Source organism: Phytophthora cinnamomi, assembly GCF_018691715.1.
Source record: "Phytophthora cinnamomi strain GKB4 chromosome Unknown Contig114, whole genome shotgun sequence".
In the NCBI taxonomy this organism is placed as follows: Eukaryota; Oomycota; class Peronosporomycetes; order Peronosporales; family Peronosporaceae; genus Phytophthora; species Phytophthora cinnamomi.
Window position 1 is genome coordinate 593,237 of NW_027151047.1, and position 15,056 is coordinate 608,292.

Below are 15,056 nucleotides of genomic sequence, written 5' to 3' on the forward strand. Positions count from 1 at the left end.
CGGAGGGCCCTTTCGAGCGGATGCTGGGTATGTTTGCCAGTTTGGAAAGACCAATGCACCAGCTGAGTACCTCTCGACTACGCAAATATTTTGCATATCACCCCCAAGTCGAGCATTATCCGTGCCTTTTTCAGTGACAGGACAATATTCATCGTCCATCCACCTGAAATTCACTTACCAGCCCGCCCCCTTTGCAACTAGCATTGCACCAAGCCGTGGCTCTGAGCATGGGCAGTACCAAGCCATCATCAGCGGCTCAAATTTTATCCGCGGAGTAGGATTAAGGTGCCAATTTGGTGTCTCTGATGTCATCGCAGCAAAGTGGATATCGGATACTTCTATTTCGTGTATAGTGCCTCCTCATAGTCCAGGCTGGGTGGATGTGCAGGTGACCAACAATCTCCAGGACTACTCCGTGGATGGTGTGAGGTTTGAGTACGTTGTGAGCCCTGTCGTTCTTGGGTTTGAGCCAAGAACCGTGTATGCACAGGACGATGAGAATATTTTTTTACACGGCCGAGATTTTAGTAACTCGAGCGACGTGCGCTGTATCATTGGAAGCGAACTTACAAAGACAACGTTTCTGTCCAGTACCATGTTACGGTGTGGTTCAGCAATCTACAGCGAGACTTCCGTTGTAATCGGCGTAATCGATCTCTCCCTATCAATGGTTGGTGCGTTTGCAGACGAAAGGCTTACTGTTCTGGACGATGGAGTTTGGTCACTCAGCCCTCGCGTTACCTCTGCCCGCGGTAACACCCCGGTTATTCTCTCTCGTCTCTCGGGCGAGTCTTTCACGTTTGAAGCGATTTATGGCCGATTCTGTTCTCAAAACGGAATCAGTTGCTCTGAATTGACGCGTACGGAATATCTACAAAAGAACCAGTACCGTTGGCTGCCTCCTCGTTGGGCGGGGACGGATATGTCGGGGGTGGTTGAGTTTTTTAGGATGAAATACCTCTCGATGGCTCCTACGTCGCCCGTCGCGAAATTCCGATACCGATACTACCGCGAAGTTGTGCTCACCGGCTTGACGCCATCGATTGGAGCTGTAACTGGAGGGACTATCGTTACTCTTTCAGGATTGCATTTCCAGGATGGACACAATCTTAGCTGCGTTTTAAATGGAGCCATTTTTGTTCCAGCGCACTTTATAACTGACACAATGATCAGCTGTACAATGCCGCCGCTGCTATCCGGTCCTCGGGTAATCGGAGTTTTTGTGTCTTTCAATGGACTGGAAGTCAGTGAGGCTTCACTTGGTTTCACGTATGTTGAACAACCATCGGTTGACAGCATATTCCCGACCAGTGGGCCAATTACCGGGACAACAGTCGTGAGCGTCATTGGTGCGCACTTCACCAACACGCTTAAGTGTGTCTGCAAATTCGGACAGAGCACAGTACCAGCAATTGTTGTCAGCTCGACAGAAGCGAGCTGCCTTGTTCAACCATCGACTTGGGCGTCAATTGGACTCGTACCATTTCAGTTCTCATCCAATGGACAAGAGTTCTCGAAGGAATCGGTATCGTATTCCTTTTACGATAACCCATCGCTAATTGAGATACATCCACGGGTGGGAAGCATTCATGGAGGGACAAAACTGGCATTGACGTGGGATAACAGGTTCCTGAATGATTACTTCGGCGACGTGTTCTGTCACATTGGGTCCGCAGTTGGTGAGGTTATATTGACAACTGGAACCACCCTTATCGTGCGTGTTCCCGCGTCAAAAAGCCAATTAGAAGGGCCTGTAACGACACAGATTTCACTAAACGGGCAAAACTACGTTGAAGGGCCCCCTTTTTGGTACCTTTTCGATCCCCAGATCAACTCAATTTATCCGAATACCAGTAGTGAAGTAGCTAGTTCCTTGATCCAGGTGTCGGGAGCTAGATTTCCTCGACTCGCCACGCTAGCCTGTCGTTTTGGGGACTCTGACCGAGTCGCAGAGTCGTCTGCAGACTGGGTATCAGAGAAGCTGGTAATCTGCCGCGCTCCAATACATCGTCCTGCTACAGTTGATTTCACATTTACCGTGAATGGAGTTGACGCAATTGACCCAAAGCTGAAGTTTACGTTTACACCAAGGACTACAATCCATGACTTCTTCCCGATATCTGGACCAACTACTGGAGGTACAGTTCTTACAATTCCCGCCGACATCGAAGTACAGCAGTGTCGGCGCATATACTGCGTTATGGGTGACTCGAAAACGACCGGGTTAATTCATACCGCGGGGCCTGAATTAAAGTGCTCAGCACCACAGCAAGCTAACCCGGGCCACGTTTCTGTATCGGTAGAGTGTGATGCTAGAGTCATCGTCGAGTTTCAAACCCAATTTCAATACTATGAAGCTCCAGTGATTGCAGTCATCGACCCTCGGTCAATGGCGCTAGGACTGGGCGGAGAAATTTCAGTTCGAGGCCAGAATTTTCCAGACAGCACCATGTACTGCCGATTCGATTCCGACATTGTGACAGCTGCGGTTCCTCTCGGTTCGTCAGAGATTCGTTGTTTGACGCCCTCCTTTTCATCATACCCAATCTTTTCTTATGTGACTCTCGAAGTTTCCTCAAACGGAGTCGACTATACTACTAGTGGAAGCAAAATACAGCTGACTCCTCGGCTGGAAGTGCTCAACTTATTTCCAATGCACAGTGTCATTAATCAAGACCTCGAGATTATTGTGTCGCTGTCCACTCTGGTCATAGAACCCGATCTATTTACCTGCAGGGTTGGCGAGGCAACTGTAGTGTCAGCCTCCATGGCATCTCGCTCGTCCATCCTGTGTAAACTGCCGGCGGTCTCATCTCCTGGGAGGTTTAACGTGGCCGTATCCAACAATGGCGTAGATTATGTTGGCGGTTCCAGCATGACGATATCCTACCATCCAGCACCAGAAGTTGTTTCGTTAAGCCGCCGTAGTGGGTCCGTTTTTGGAGGTGAAAATGTGCTACTTCGTGGTGTTGGATTCATTCCTGGAATGACGATAGTTTGTGTGTTTGGCAGTGCAACTACGGATGGAGCATATCACAATAACTCGATTATTTCTTGCTCAGTACCTCCATGGCAGGGGCTCACGCAACTTGGAAACATGAAAAACGAATCAAACATGATGGTGACAGTAAAGTTAGGGATTCAGTTGGGTTCCTCCAGCGTTGCTCTATTCGATCAAGCTGATGATCTGTATTGGTTGTATCGATTCCCAATGCCTGAGATTGCTATCTACCCTACCAGGGTTTTGACAGGAAAAGCTGCGATGGTGAACGTTAAAGGCCTTGATTTCGCTCTAACCTATTCGATGACTCTGACGCGTGAAAGTGGTTCTGTGATGCCCTATGTTGTTCCTCTTCTGTTGCCGAACGATGTGCGTGTTGATTACCTGGAAGGGGAGTTGCTATTGACTATGCCAGGTCTGTACATCGCAACGATCCAGGACGGTGATGGATATGTCGTCACGCAACGAGGCATTATCATTCAAGCTACCGCGCCAATTACCGTGCGAACGGTTAAGCCGAACAGTGGGCCGGTACGCGGTGGAACCATTGTAGTCATAGAGAGCGATGGGATTTTGGACGATGGCGATGATCTCGTCTGTCTCTTCGGCGACGATGCAATTGTGGCAACCACAATTGGGGATGGAACGGTAGCTTGTACAACTCCACCGGCAATTATTCCAGGGAGAGTGCCTGTAGGTGTATCATATGGAAGCCAGGCAATGTTATCGAATGGTCATCTGGACTTTACCTACAACTTAGATGAAGTGATAACTTCCATCTTCCCTGATCGACTTAGTGCGTCTAAACAGGATACGGACTTAACGCTGAACGGTATGAATTTTTACCACCAAGACAAGGATTCGATTCCTTTGTGCCGCATTGGGACAGCCATGACTCGTGCGGAGATTATCTCGTCCACCCAAGCTGTGTGCTCCTCTGTCACGCTTGATCCTGGAGAGTATCCGGTGGCCATTGCTTGCGATGGTATCAACTTTGTAGCCGCTGCTCAGCTAGTGAGGTTCATGCCTCCCATCCGGATCACAGCGATTCAGCCACCAGTAGTTGCTATATCAGGAGGGATGGAGATCGAGGTTAAAGGTACTACGTTTTCAGAAGAAAGCCCGATCGAGTGCAACTTTGGCAGAGGAAGTTTTGTTTTTGCAGCCGACGTGATTTCATCTACAACGCTTCGATGCCTAACGCCAGCTGTCGGCGAATACAGCCTCACACTACCGGTGTCGGTATCGCTAAAGGGCACATTCAGCAACGAATTATTGCTATCGTTTGAGGTCCCGGCCGTATTGGTTGCAGCGTCCCCTACGTTTGATTTTAGTGGTGGGGGGACGACTGAACAAATTGATGTCACTTACGGTCCCAGTGACGGCGAGCTATCATTTCTTTTAAGCGACACGCGAGTAGGAGCTAAACGTGTGACCTCGACGCCTTCTCACCAGCCAGGCGCCTGGAACGAACAAGAACAAGCTACCTCACTCCAATCCGTCGCGCTTGACACGAACTTAGCCGAGGTAACCTTTGCTGACGCGGCGCTAGGAATATTTACTTACGATGCTGTTGCAAGGTTTGAGAGAATTTATCCTGAGGCAGGTGCTATATCAGGTGGAACACGTGTGCTAGTGCAGGGGGTAGTCAATGAAACTCTGTCGTACAGCTGTATATTCGACGGTAAACCAGTACCAGCGGTGCCGCTGAATTGTGCCATGCTTTCATGCATCGCGCCTGCTTCGACAGCACCTCACCGAGTTGCGGTCCGGATCTCGGCTCCTGGTACTACTGGTTTTGAGACTGACTTCCCGTTCTGGTTTACCTACTACGAACTTCCGTACATTGACTCGGTGTTCCCCTTGACTTCAAAGACCATGGGTGGTGAGGAAATACTGCTTTCTGGAAACAATTTCCTACCAACCCCTGCATTACGGTGCCAATTCGGGGATTCTGTCGGGATTCCTGCTGTCTTTGTCTCGTCAACAACGATTTTGTGCATCGCACCGCCTCGCGCCGCTGCGGGATATGTAGCTGTCGAGGTTTCGTTGAATGGGGTCGACTACACGAGCAGTGGTCGAACCTTGTACTATTACGACTACGTTGATGTGTTAGCAGTGGATCCACCACGTGTATCGACTGACGGTGGAACCGAACTACACTTGACTTTGGCTGCTGAATCTGCGCATGTGAACGCATCGATCGACTGTGTGTTTGTTCGTTCCAAAAGCACGATCCGACGCCCAGCGTACCTTGAAACAAACACAGACCTCATGTGCTACACGCCGATATGGACGCCGGGTAAAGCGGCCGTTGGGATTGTGGTGAATAGCAAGCTTCAATTCATGGCAGAAACTCCGCTAGAGTTCGTGGCTGAACCGTCCATAGTCTCTATTAAGCCTAACCATGGCCCTATTAGTGGCGGAACTTTAGTTACAGTATTTACAACGCCCATTATTGACACAGATCTGGTATGTATGTTTGAAGAACTTGGAGTGAGCCCAAGTACCATTATGGACAATGCGGTTACCTGTATCGTTCCAGCTCCAACAAGGAATTCGTCAGGTGTTGATGTGCGCGTTGCAATCGGCACCAGCATTTACTCGAACTCAGTTGAGTTCACGTACGATGCGCCGATTCAAGTTTCTAGTGTCTCTATTCAGAAGCTCCCGGAGGGTGGAGGGAGCTCAGTAACGGTGACAGGCGTCAACTTTCTCAATACGACGGAATTGTGCTGCACTATTGGCACTCAGCTACCACCGCTACAAGCCGAATTCGTTAATTCCAGTATGGTTAGATGTTTTATCGGTACTCGTAAGCTTTCGCAAGTCCAAGTCGGAGTCAGCAATAACTGTAATGACTTCGTTTTCTTCGGAAACCCTGTCGTGTACGAAGAAAGTCCGTATATCACGGCGATATATCCTATCTCGGGGCCAGTCGAAGGCGGTACCCCTGTTCAACTTACACTGGTAAACACGGACTCGCTCCGAGATGGGAATGCAAAGATGTTCTGCTCATTCGGTGACCAGGATACATACGCGCTCATGACAGAAACTAACGTAGTAACCTGCATCTCCCCAAGCGTGACGCAGCCCTCGAATGTGAATGTTTCGTTTTACTGGAGATCTTCCGACCTCGAAGACCGATTTGACGCGGAGAAGCAATTTGATATTGTGTTTGCCTACTCCGTCTTTCCAGAGTTGACGGATGTTTCGCCGCCGAGTGGCTCTGTGGCCGAAGGAACAGTAGTGACTCTATCCGGCTCCGGATTTCGTGACGGGATGAGTGTGCGATATGGTAACGGGCCCAATGCACAAGAGATTCCTGCAATGTTCGTATCAGAATTTGTTGCCATGGCTGATGTACCCGAAGAATTGGTGGACGGTGTAGTCAGCATTGCTGTCACTGCAAACGATGTCGATTACAGTAACAGTCTGACATTTTACGTCCGTCCACGACCAGTGCTGCATTCCGTATATCCGTCGGAGGTGAGTATCACCAGTAGCGAGCAGAGCATCACTCTCACCATCTATGGATCGGGCTTCACCGAGACCGCAAGAGAGACTATGATGTGTCGAATCGGCGATAACGGAGCCGCGAATTCAGTCGAGTGGGTCTCAGCAACTCATATTTCGTGTCCGGCGCCGTATCTAGACGCGGGACTGTATAGCGTTTACGTAGCTCTGAACGGGGTGGACTTTGTGAGCGATGGGCTCAAGGTTTTCTACCAAGAGAAGTTTGTCGTGTACAATATCACCCCACCCTTCGGCGTGTTGGGTGGAAATACTCGAGTACAAGTTTATGGGTCAAACATTGGAGAGGGGACGAACGTATCGGACTTGGTCTGCGTCTTTGGCACCAGACCCTCCCCTCTTCGGGTGATTAACGCGAGTCTTGACGAGTGCGTGACCCCCAACCAACCTCAAGTTGGGTCAGTATCGTTTTCCGTCGCTCATCTTACAGATGTCAGCCCGCAGTACATGGCCCGAGGGGGGTTGGAGTACTTCTACCACCCAGTACCTGTCATTACAAAGATACTCCCTTCCATGATTCGAGCTTCGCACGCTTCGCCGCTACGGATTATCGGCGCCAACTACCTAGACTCATTGCTGCTTTCTTGTCTGATTGGAGGAGTTGATGTTCCTGCCAGATACATCTCCTCGAACGCAGTTGAGTGTTTGCTGACTGAAATGACAACCGATGCGTGGCTTCCAGATAGCATGTTGAGTGTGGAGGTCTCGAACAATGGGCAGGACTTTTCCAATAGCGAGCTGCAGATCTTAATCCAGACGCCAATAAAGCTGCTGAGACTTGAGCCAACGCAGGGAATTATCCGGCAACCGACGGCAGTGAAGATACTTGGAGAAAATTTGTCTTCGTTGTACCAAAACATAAAGTGCCACGTTGGTGAAACTCAACTCGTGCTTGCTACGAATCTTGGCGATGGGTGGCTGGAGTGCGTACTACCAGCTTCGAGCTTCCCTACTACCGTGCAGATATCCGTTTCAATTGACGGCGTCGACTATTCAGCTGACTCCCTACGTTTTACGTATGAAGATACCCCAGTGGTGTACTCGATCGACCCGACAAGTGGACCATTTGAAGGAGGCACGCCGGTTAGCGTATACGGAGAGGGGTTTGGACTGCCAGGAGCTCTCTATTGCGCTTTTGGGGCAGCTATTGTGCTGGCGGAAGTGCAATCGCCTCTCCTGGCAATATGCAAGGCGCCACCCCGTGCATCATTCTCGGATCAAATGGTTAGCGTGACGATTACGAGGTTTGAGGCCTTGACGCCTGCAGCTTCTCTAGATTCACAGGTCTATTTTTCATACGTGGAGTTACCTCAAATCTCGTCTGCAGCTATTTCAACCGTGGACGAAGTGGAAACATGGCCAGATCAAGCTGCATCTCCATGCAGCTTTTACCTCACCGGGCGAAACACTGTACCTCTTATCAATGCTATCAACCCTGTGTCGGGTTCTGTCTTAGGGAGTACGAACATCACGTTGAATGGCCAAAACTTCGTCGCTGGTCCACGGATTGTGTGCGTCTTTGGGGACGAAGAATCTACCGCAAACTTTGTAAATGGTTCTTCAGTATGGTGCCTCACGCCGCCTCAAGAACACCCCTCGGCAATGTACGTTAGATTTAAAGTGTTTGACCCGGTCACACCTGGACGAGCCTGTCTATCGGAATCCCTCGCTGTCTATGAATATTTCCTCCCGCTGGAGTTTGTGTCGATGTTTCCTAGTGAGGGGCCGTGTACCGGAGGGACGGAGCTGAAAATTGGCATTGCTGGCGTGATAGACTCGTCTGCCCTATCTTGCGCGTTTACGATTGAGCTGCCAAGTCAGCCTCAACTGCTACGGGTAAATGTTCAGGCCCAGTTTCACAGTGACGACTTCTTAAGCTGCATCACTCCCTCTCTTGCCGCTGCTCTTCCTGCATCAGGCAGCAAGTGGTACGAAAACGCCACAGCAGTAGCGCAGGTGGAGGTTTCGAACAATGGGGTTGATTTTGTTGCGACCGGGAAGAACTTCACGTTTACACCTCTACTTAGTGAAAACGTCACAGCTCAAGTGGATCTCAAGACGCTAGAAGTGCTGTCTGCCAGCCCAACTAAGGGCCCTGTCACCGGTGGCACCCCTGTGGTTTTAACGCTGACTTCTGCTGTGCCAAGTACGGTGGTGTATTGTCAATTCGGTGATGAGGTCGTACAGGGGTCGATTACACCCACCACCAACGAGGTGGCTTGTGTCTCACCCCGAGTAATGACTGAGTGCGTTGTTCGGTTGGCAATCGGCGTCGATGGACTTAATTTCGATGTCTATGCCGACGACTTTGAGTACGCCATCGATGCTTCAAGACTTTTCACCTTGACGCCTCTTAATGGCGTTGTTAGTGGCGGTACCTTGCTTCACATTTCCGGTGCTGAGTTTGATGAGAACGAAATTTACTCCTGCATGATCGGCGACCTGGTGGTGAGAGCTGAGTATTGGAACGAAACACACGTTGGATGCAGAACCCCATCAGTGACTAAGCCACAAACAGTTCCGGTGAGGATCTCGGACAACGGCGTTGACTTTTCGGAGTTCAATTTGTCCTTTGTGTACGTGGAGCCCCTCTACGTAACGAGAATTTATCCAGCGAGCGGTGACGTGGAGGGCGGCGAACTTGTGAATGTCGTTGGTGGGAACTTTAGCGCAGGCGCAGAGACTGTCATGTGTCGCTTTGGGGATGCGGTGACGACAGCGACGGTCCTGACTGCGTCTACAGCGCAATGCTCTGCGCCACAGCTTATGCCGATCGACGATATTCAAAGCGTGCGACTTGCAGCGAAAACGCTCATAAACGAAGTCCAACGCATCTCAGTGGTTTCAGCGGCGTTGCAGCCGACAGTCCAGGGGATTATTACCTCCGGAGACGTTCGAGTGCCTGAGATCCAGAAATTCACTGTTTACGGCGATGCTGTGCCTGAGATTCAATCTGTTCGCGTTCGTTCTCAAGCGTATTCGGGCGAGGTGTTTACAATTTCAAGCTCAATTGCATCAGTGGTTAATGAGGTGCAATCGATTGAAATGCACGCGTCTTCGTTTATCGGAGGCGTATTTTGTCTCGTGATGGAGAACCAACAGACCAGCACACTGACTTCGTACGCGACTCCTACAGAGTTGTCAACAGCCCTAGAAGCTCTCGACAACGTGGGGACAGTAGCTGTAACGAAAACGACGCAAGGGTCCTTGGGCTCGTGCACATGGACAATCGAGTTTCTCGAGCGCGTTGGAGATGTGCCTATGTTGGAGGTCCGCAATCTGTCACTTGAGGATTCCGGCTCGAGAGATCTGGCGATCAGCGTCACAGAGCTCGTCAAAGGGCAGGGGGCTCCGCTATCAGGGTCATTCGTCCTCAATATTGACGGAGAAACCACGCTGCCTGTAATTTATGATGCTACTGCCATTACCTTGACGAATCGCTTTAAAGCTGTTGCGACTTCGAGCGATGTGCTGACGGTCACACGAGCAGGACCGTTCCTAAACAATGCATACGAGTGGCAAGTGACGTTTGCAGGATTTCCGAGCCATATTAGAAATGTCACGGTCGACACGAGTAATTTGACGCAGGGCAGGGGGCAAATCGCTGTGAATTGCCTCTCGCCAGGAGCGAAAGCAGAACAGCAGCGGATATCCACAACTTTGACAAGTGGGAGCTTTACGTGCAATCTGAATGCTCTTGTGACTGGCACAATAGCATTTGATGCAGCAGCAACGATTGTTGCAAGTGCATTTAACAGCAGCACATTTGGCTACGTGGATGTGTCGGGTAGTGCAGGAGGCCCTTGGGATATAACATTCGTTGAATTGGCTGGCAACCTCCCTCTCCTTACTTGCGGAGCAACCCAATCTGTGACGGAATTAACGCCCGGCACAGGCAGTAGTTTGGGGGGTACGTTTTCGCTGCGGCTGCGAGGAGAGGTGACGTCGCCATTAAACTATGATGCAGCGGCGTCTGACATAGCGGCAGCGCTAACAAGCCTTACAACTATCGATAATGTCACCGTTGCTGCGGGTCCGGAAGATGTAAATGGAGGAGGAGACTGGCTAATAACGTTTTCAGGGTCGGATGGTGACGTCCCTCTTATTGAGGTGCAGACGCTTGACTTGCAAGGTGAGTCTCCTAGCGTCAACATGGCAGAATACCAGCGCGGGAATCAAATTAGTGGGGAGATCGCGTTCGTCCAGAATAATGTGTTCTCGAGCGATCTGGATGTAAACGCAAATGCCGTAGATGTGGAGAATGCATTGTCGGGTATCAACGGGATCGGAAGCAATGTTCATGTTGAGGTGTCACGGCTTCCGTCCGGATTCGGAACGGTGTTTTCTGCTACTTTTTCCCAGGCTCTTGGCAACGTTGGCCAGGTCCAGCTTGTGAACAGAAGTCTCACAGGGCAGGGCGTCAACCTTCTTAATGAGACCCTGCAGGATGGGGTAGTGGCGATTAGTGGTGGTTTTTTGCTTTCTTACGGTGGTGTGAGTACCCCACTGCTCGAGTGGAATGTTTCATCGGAGGACATGGCAACTGCGGTTCAGTTGCTCCAGTCTGTTCCTTACGACAGTGGGGTTCAAGTGTCACGCTCCGGGCCAAATCCTGCTGGGGGAATGGCGTGGATGGTAACATTTCCACTGGGAATGCCCCATCCAGGCCAATTAATCACTCTAAGCTATAGCAAAACTCTTTTCGGATCCAACGTTGGCATGGGAGTGAACTTGGTGTCGCAAGAGACGGCGAGCCTTGGAGGAAGTATCCAAGTTAGCGTACGCGGTCAGAAGACGGCAAGTATTGATGTTACAAATGGAAGCGTTTTACCGATTCAGACGGAGCTGCAAAAGTTGCCGAGCCTGACATCGGTGGCTGTATCTCGAACTCAAGTTGGGAACTCGATTCAGTGGGATATTACGTTCTTGTCGCTCGACGCAGCTATCGTGACTCCAGTACTACTAACTGTAGACTCGCAGAATTTAGTGGGAACTGGGGTCTCGGTGAGTGTCCAACGAATCCGTAGCGGGGGTCACAGTGACATTCAGAGCATTTCCATCTACAGACGCATACTAGCTCCAAATGTGAGCTTCAATGTGGTGTGGAATGGAACGCGAAGCACCTCCGTTGGCTCTTCAACGATGCTTGCAGTCGATTTGAAGGCTGTACTGGCCACGATTCCTGGACTAGGTGCTGCAGTCGTGGAAAGGTATCCTTCCGCTGTCGGCGTAGGCTTCACATGGCTCATCCTGCTAACTGAGGGCACGCGCAGCGTTCCGCTACCTCTGAGTCTCGACCTGTTAGGGTCATCCAACCCTGCTGATCTAGTTGTGAACGTGACAGTCTATCCCTCAACGCTAGCACCTTTGTCTGGAGCGTTTTACTTGTTGAGTACCCACGAGACATGCGAAGATTTGACCATAAGTGAGTATTGTGTGCCAGAGAAAACGTATGCTCTACCAGTTAGCGCCAATGCGAGCATGATGGCGCAGGAAATCTCTCTATTGCAAGGACTGGACAGAACATCGGTGGCGATGGGTCGAGTTGTCTCGAATTGGGAGATCGAGTGGCTTATTACCTTCCCGTGTGCATATCTCGACGTGCCATTGCTGCAGATAAACAAAACAGGACTTGGGGGCTCTTCCATTTACGCAAAGACGACAAGACTCCAGAAAGGCTACGGTCTCGACGGTGCAAAAGTAGTCGTCGAGGTTTCGTCGAATGGCCAGGACTACTCGAATAGCGGAGTTACATATCACTACTTGCCAACACCAGTTGTGTATTCACTCGAACCGAATCACGGTCTCTTGGCAGGCGGAACAGAGGTGGTAGTCACGGGCATCAACTTCCAGAACTCGAGCGGTTTACGTTGTAAGTTCGGCGACCGTGTTACCGCAGCAGCCACGTTCCTGAACTCGACTCAGTTCACGTGTGTGTCTCCAGCCGGAATAGCCGAAGGAGACGTCTACGTGGAAATAGCAAATCACGGTCTGTTTGGTAAAATGGATGGAGCAGCGTCGATGTTCACGACAAGCAAGAGAATTTTCACGTACGACCGCGACTTGGAGACCGACTCGGTGTTCCCACCTCAAGGCCCGACAACAGGGAACTTCTCGGTTCGACTCACGGGCGGTCCTTTCCGAACGACGGACGCTGTTCGCTGTAAATTCGCGGAGATCGTAGTGGTCGCTATCTGGGTGAGCTACGACGAGATTCTGTGCATGGCGCCGCCACACTCTCCCGGTGTTTTCACCCTGGAGGTGACCCGGAACGCCCAAGATTACACGGACACGCGTGTGCCGTTCATTTACTACGCAGAGCAAGGGATGCGGTCCGTTTCCCCTACTTTTGGTCCCGCGTACGCTGCCGGCACGCGCGTTGACGTCGAAGGTGCGTCGTTTGTGAATTCCTCGCTGCTGTCGTGTCGATTTGGCTACGTCGTGACGCCTGGAGAGTACATGAGTCCAACCAAAATGCGCTGCACGTCTCCGCCGCTACCTCAAAACAGCGGTGGCTTGATACCAGCTCCGCTGCCGGAGTATCGGAATCAATGGGCGGACCCGAACGTTGGCAGCGTGTATTTGTTCCCAGACGCGCACTACTATCCACAGTATTTCACCCGCTTGGTGTCCGTAGAGGTGTCCAACAACCAGCAGGACTTCTCACTCAGCGGCATCAACTTCTTGTACTACCAAGACGAAAATGTCGACGCTATCGCTCCAACTCAGGCCTATGACAGCGCCGAGCCGTTAGCAATTTTCGCGGTTGGACGCAACTTCATCAACACCACGGCGTTATCCTGTCGCTTGGGGCTACAGACGTTCCCAGCGACCTTCGTGACTTCAGAGTTGTTGCTGTGTGAGGTAGAGCACCCGATGCAGTACGACGACGCTCGACGTGGCTTCGACAAATTCCACGAGCTGACCCAACCGAGACACGCGCTCTTCGAGGTGTCGAACAACGGCAAGGACTTCACAACCAGTCACGTAGTGTTCGAGTTCCTGGGTGCTTGTCCGACGGGGTACTTCTGTCCGAAGCAGCTCCAGGGTTCCAGCGGCAAAATCCCGTGTCCGCGTGGCACGTACTGCCCTGGAGTTGCCAACACGGCATTCACCTTGTGTCCACGAGGAACGTATCAGCCACAAGCCGCTCAAGCTGCGTGTCTTCGGTGTCCGATCGGCTATCACTGCCCTCACACAGGTATGCACGTCCCTCGCTTGTGTCCAGCAGGGTTTGTGTGCGATGTTACAGGGATTGAACAAGCAGACCAGCCCTGTCCTGAAGGCCACTACTGTCTCGAGGGCACCGCAACGACTGCAACCACGTGCACCCCCACACGAAGCTACACGGGGATGCTAGTCGCCTCTCCATCGGCCGCTGAAATGCCTACGACACTGCGCCGACAACGTGAAAAAGACCCACTTGCCAGTATTCAGGCTCGCAAGAGCGGTTGCTGGAGAAACGAGACGGACGATTTCGGGTTACAGTTGAGTGCCCACCCGTCACGCTTCTGGATGGAACTACGACAGCTTCCCCTGGCGCCAGGTTCGTCCTTCGGGGCTCCGTTGCGCGGTCGGTTCTGTTTGGATGACTCCTGTGTGAAGCTCGCAGACGCAGACAACGTTCGTGTCGAAGACGCGTACTTCGACTACGCGTCAACAGAGTTCGCTCTTCGACGTCCCGTTGCGTGTCCTGCAGGGTCTTACTGCCATCCTGGAACTGCAGCCAGCGACTCGCTCATGAAGAACTTCACGACAGCGCAGCCTTGTTTCGAGTCCATGTACTGTCCTGAAGGCAGCTCTAACCCGCGCGGATTCGGCGAGTGTGCTCCAGGTTTTTACTGTCCGTTCGGGACACGCATCCCGTGTCCTGCAGGATCGTATTGTCCTCAAACGGGTCACATTTCTCCGTTGCCATGTCCTCCGGGTACTTTCAACGCGATGACCGCGCAGTCAAACTGCACCACGTGTCCCGTAGGCTTTATCTGTCCAGGATACGGTCGCGTCATGCCGGCGTTGTGTCCTCCAGGCTACGTGTGCAGCAAAACGTCGCTTGCGTCGCCGAATAGTCTGTGTCCGCGAGGTTTCTACTGTCTTGAAGGCACAGCGACGTCCGACGGCTTCAGGAACGACACACGCGTGAGGCCGTATCCGTGTCGACCTGGCACTTACTGCCTCAAAGGTGTCGTGGCGGACGAAGTACGCGTTGGAGACTATCGCTATCCACAGAACTGCACTGCTGGGTTCTACTGTGAGTTAGGGTCGTACTCGCCTAAGGGCTCAGGGCTCTGTCCTCCTGGTTTCACGTGCCCCAGCGGAACCGCAGCTCCGATTCCTACCTCTAAGGGAACATTTGCTCAGCTCGAGGGCACCGTGTCTGCCGCTGCGTGTGCTCCGGGATACTACGCCCCCACGATCGAGTCGACCGAGTGCGTGGCTTGTCCCCCAGGCACAAGTTGCGAGGATGACGGCACTGCCATCGCTAGTATATGTCCCCCGGGTTCGTATCGCGGAAGTTTGA

At 51.7% G+C, this 15,056-nt stretch overlaps 1 protein-coding gene across 1 annotated transcript in view; it reads left to right on the forward strand.

Annotated features, from left to right (window-relative positions):
- Positions 1-15,056, forward strand: part of IUM83_11514 (uncharacterized protein) — a gene marked incomplete at both ends in the record, with an annotated part of 28,128 nt that overhangs the window by 5,851 nt on the left and 7,221 nt on the right. The window contains one exon of the mRNA XM_067936082.1: positions 12,351-15,020. Coding sequence (XP_067781767.1) covers positions 12,351-15,020 — 2,670 coding nt within the window. The remainder of the gene's footprint in view (positions 1-12,350; positions 15,021-15,056) is intronic.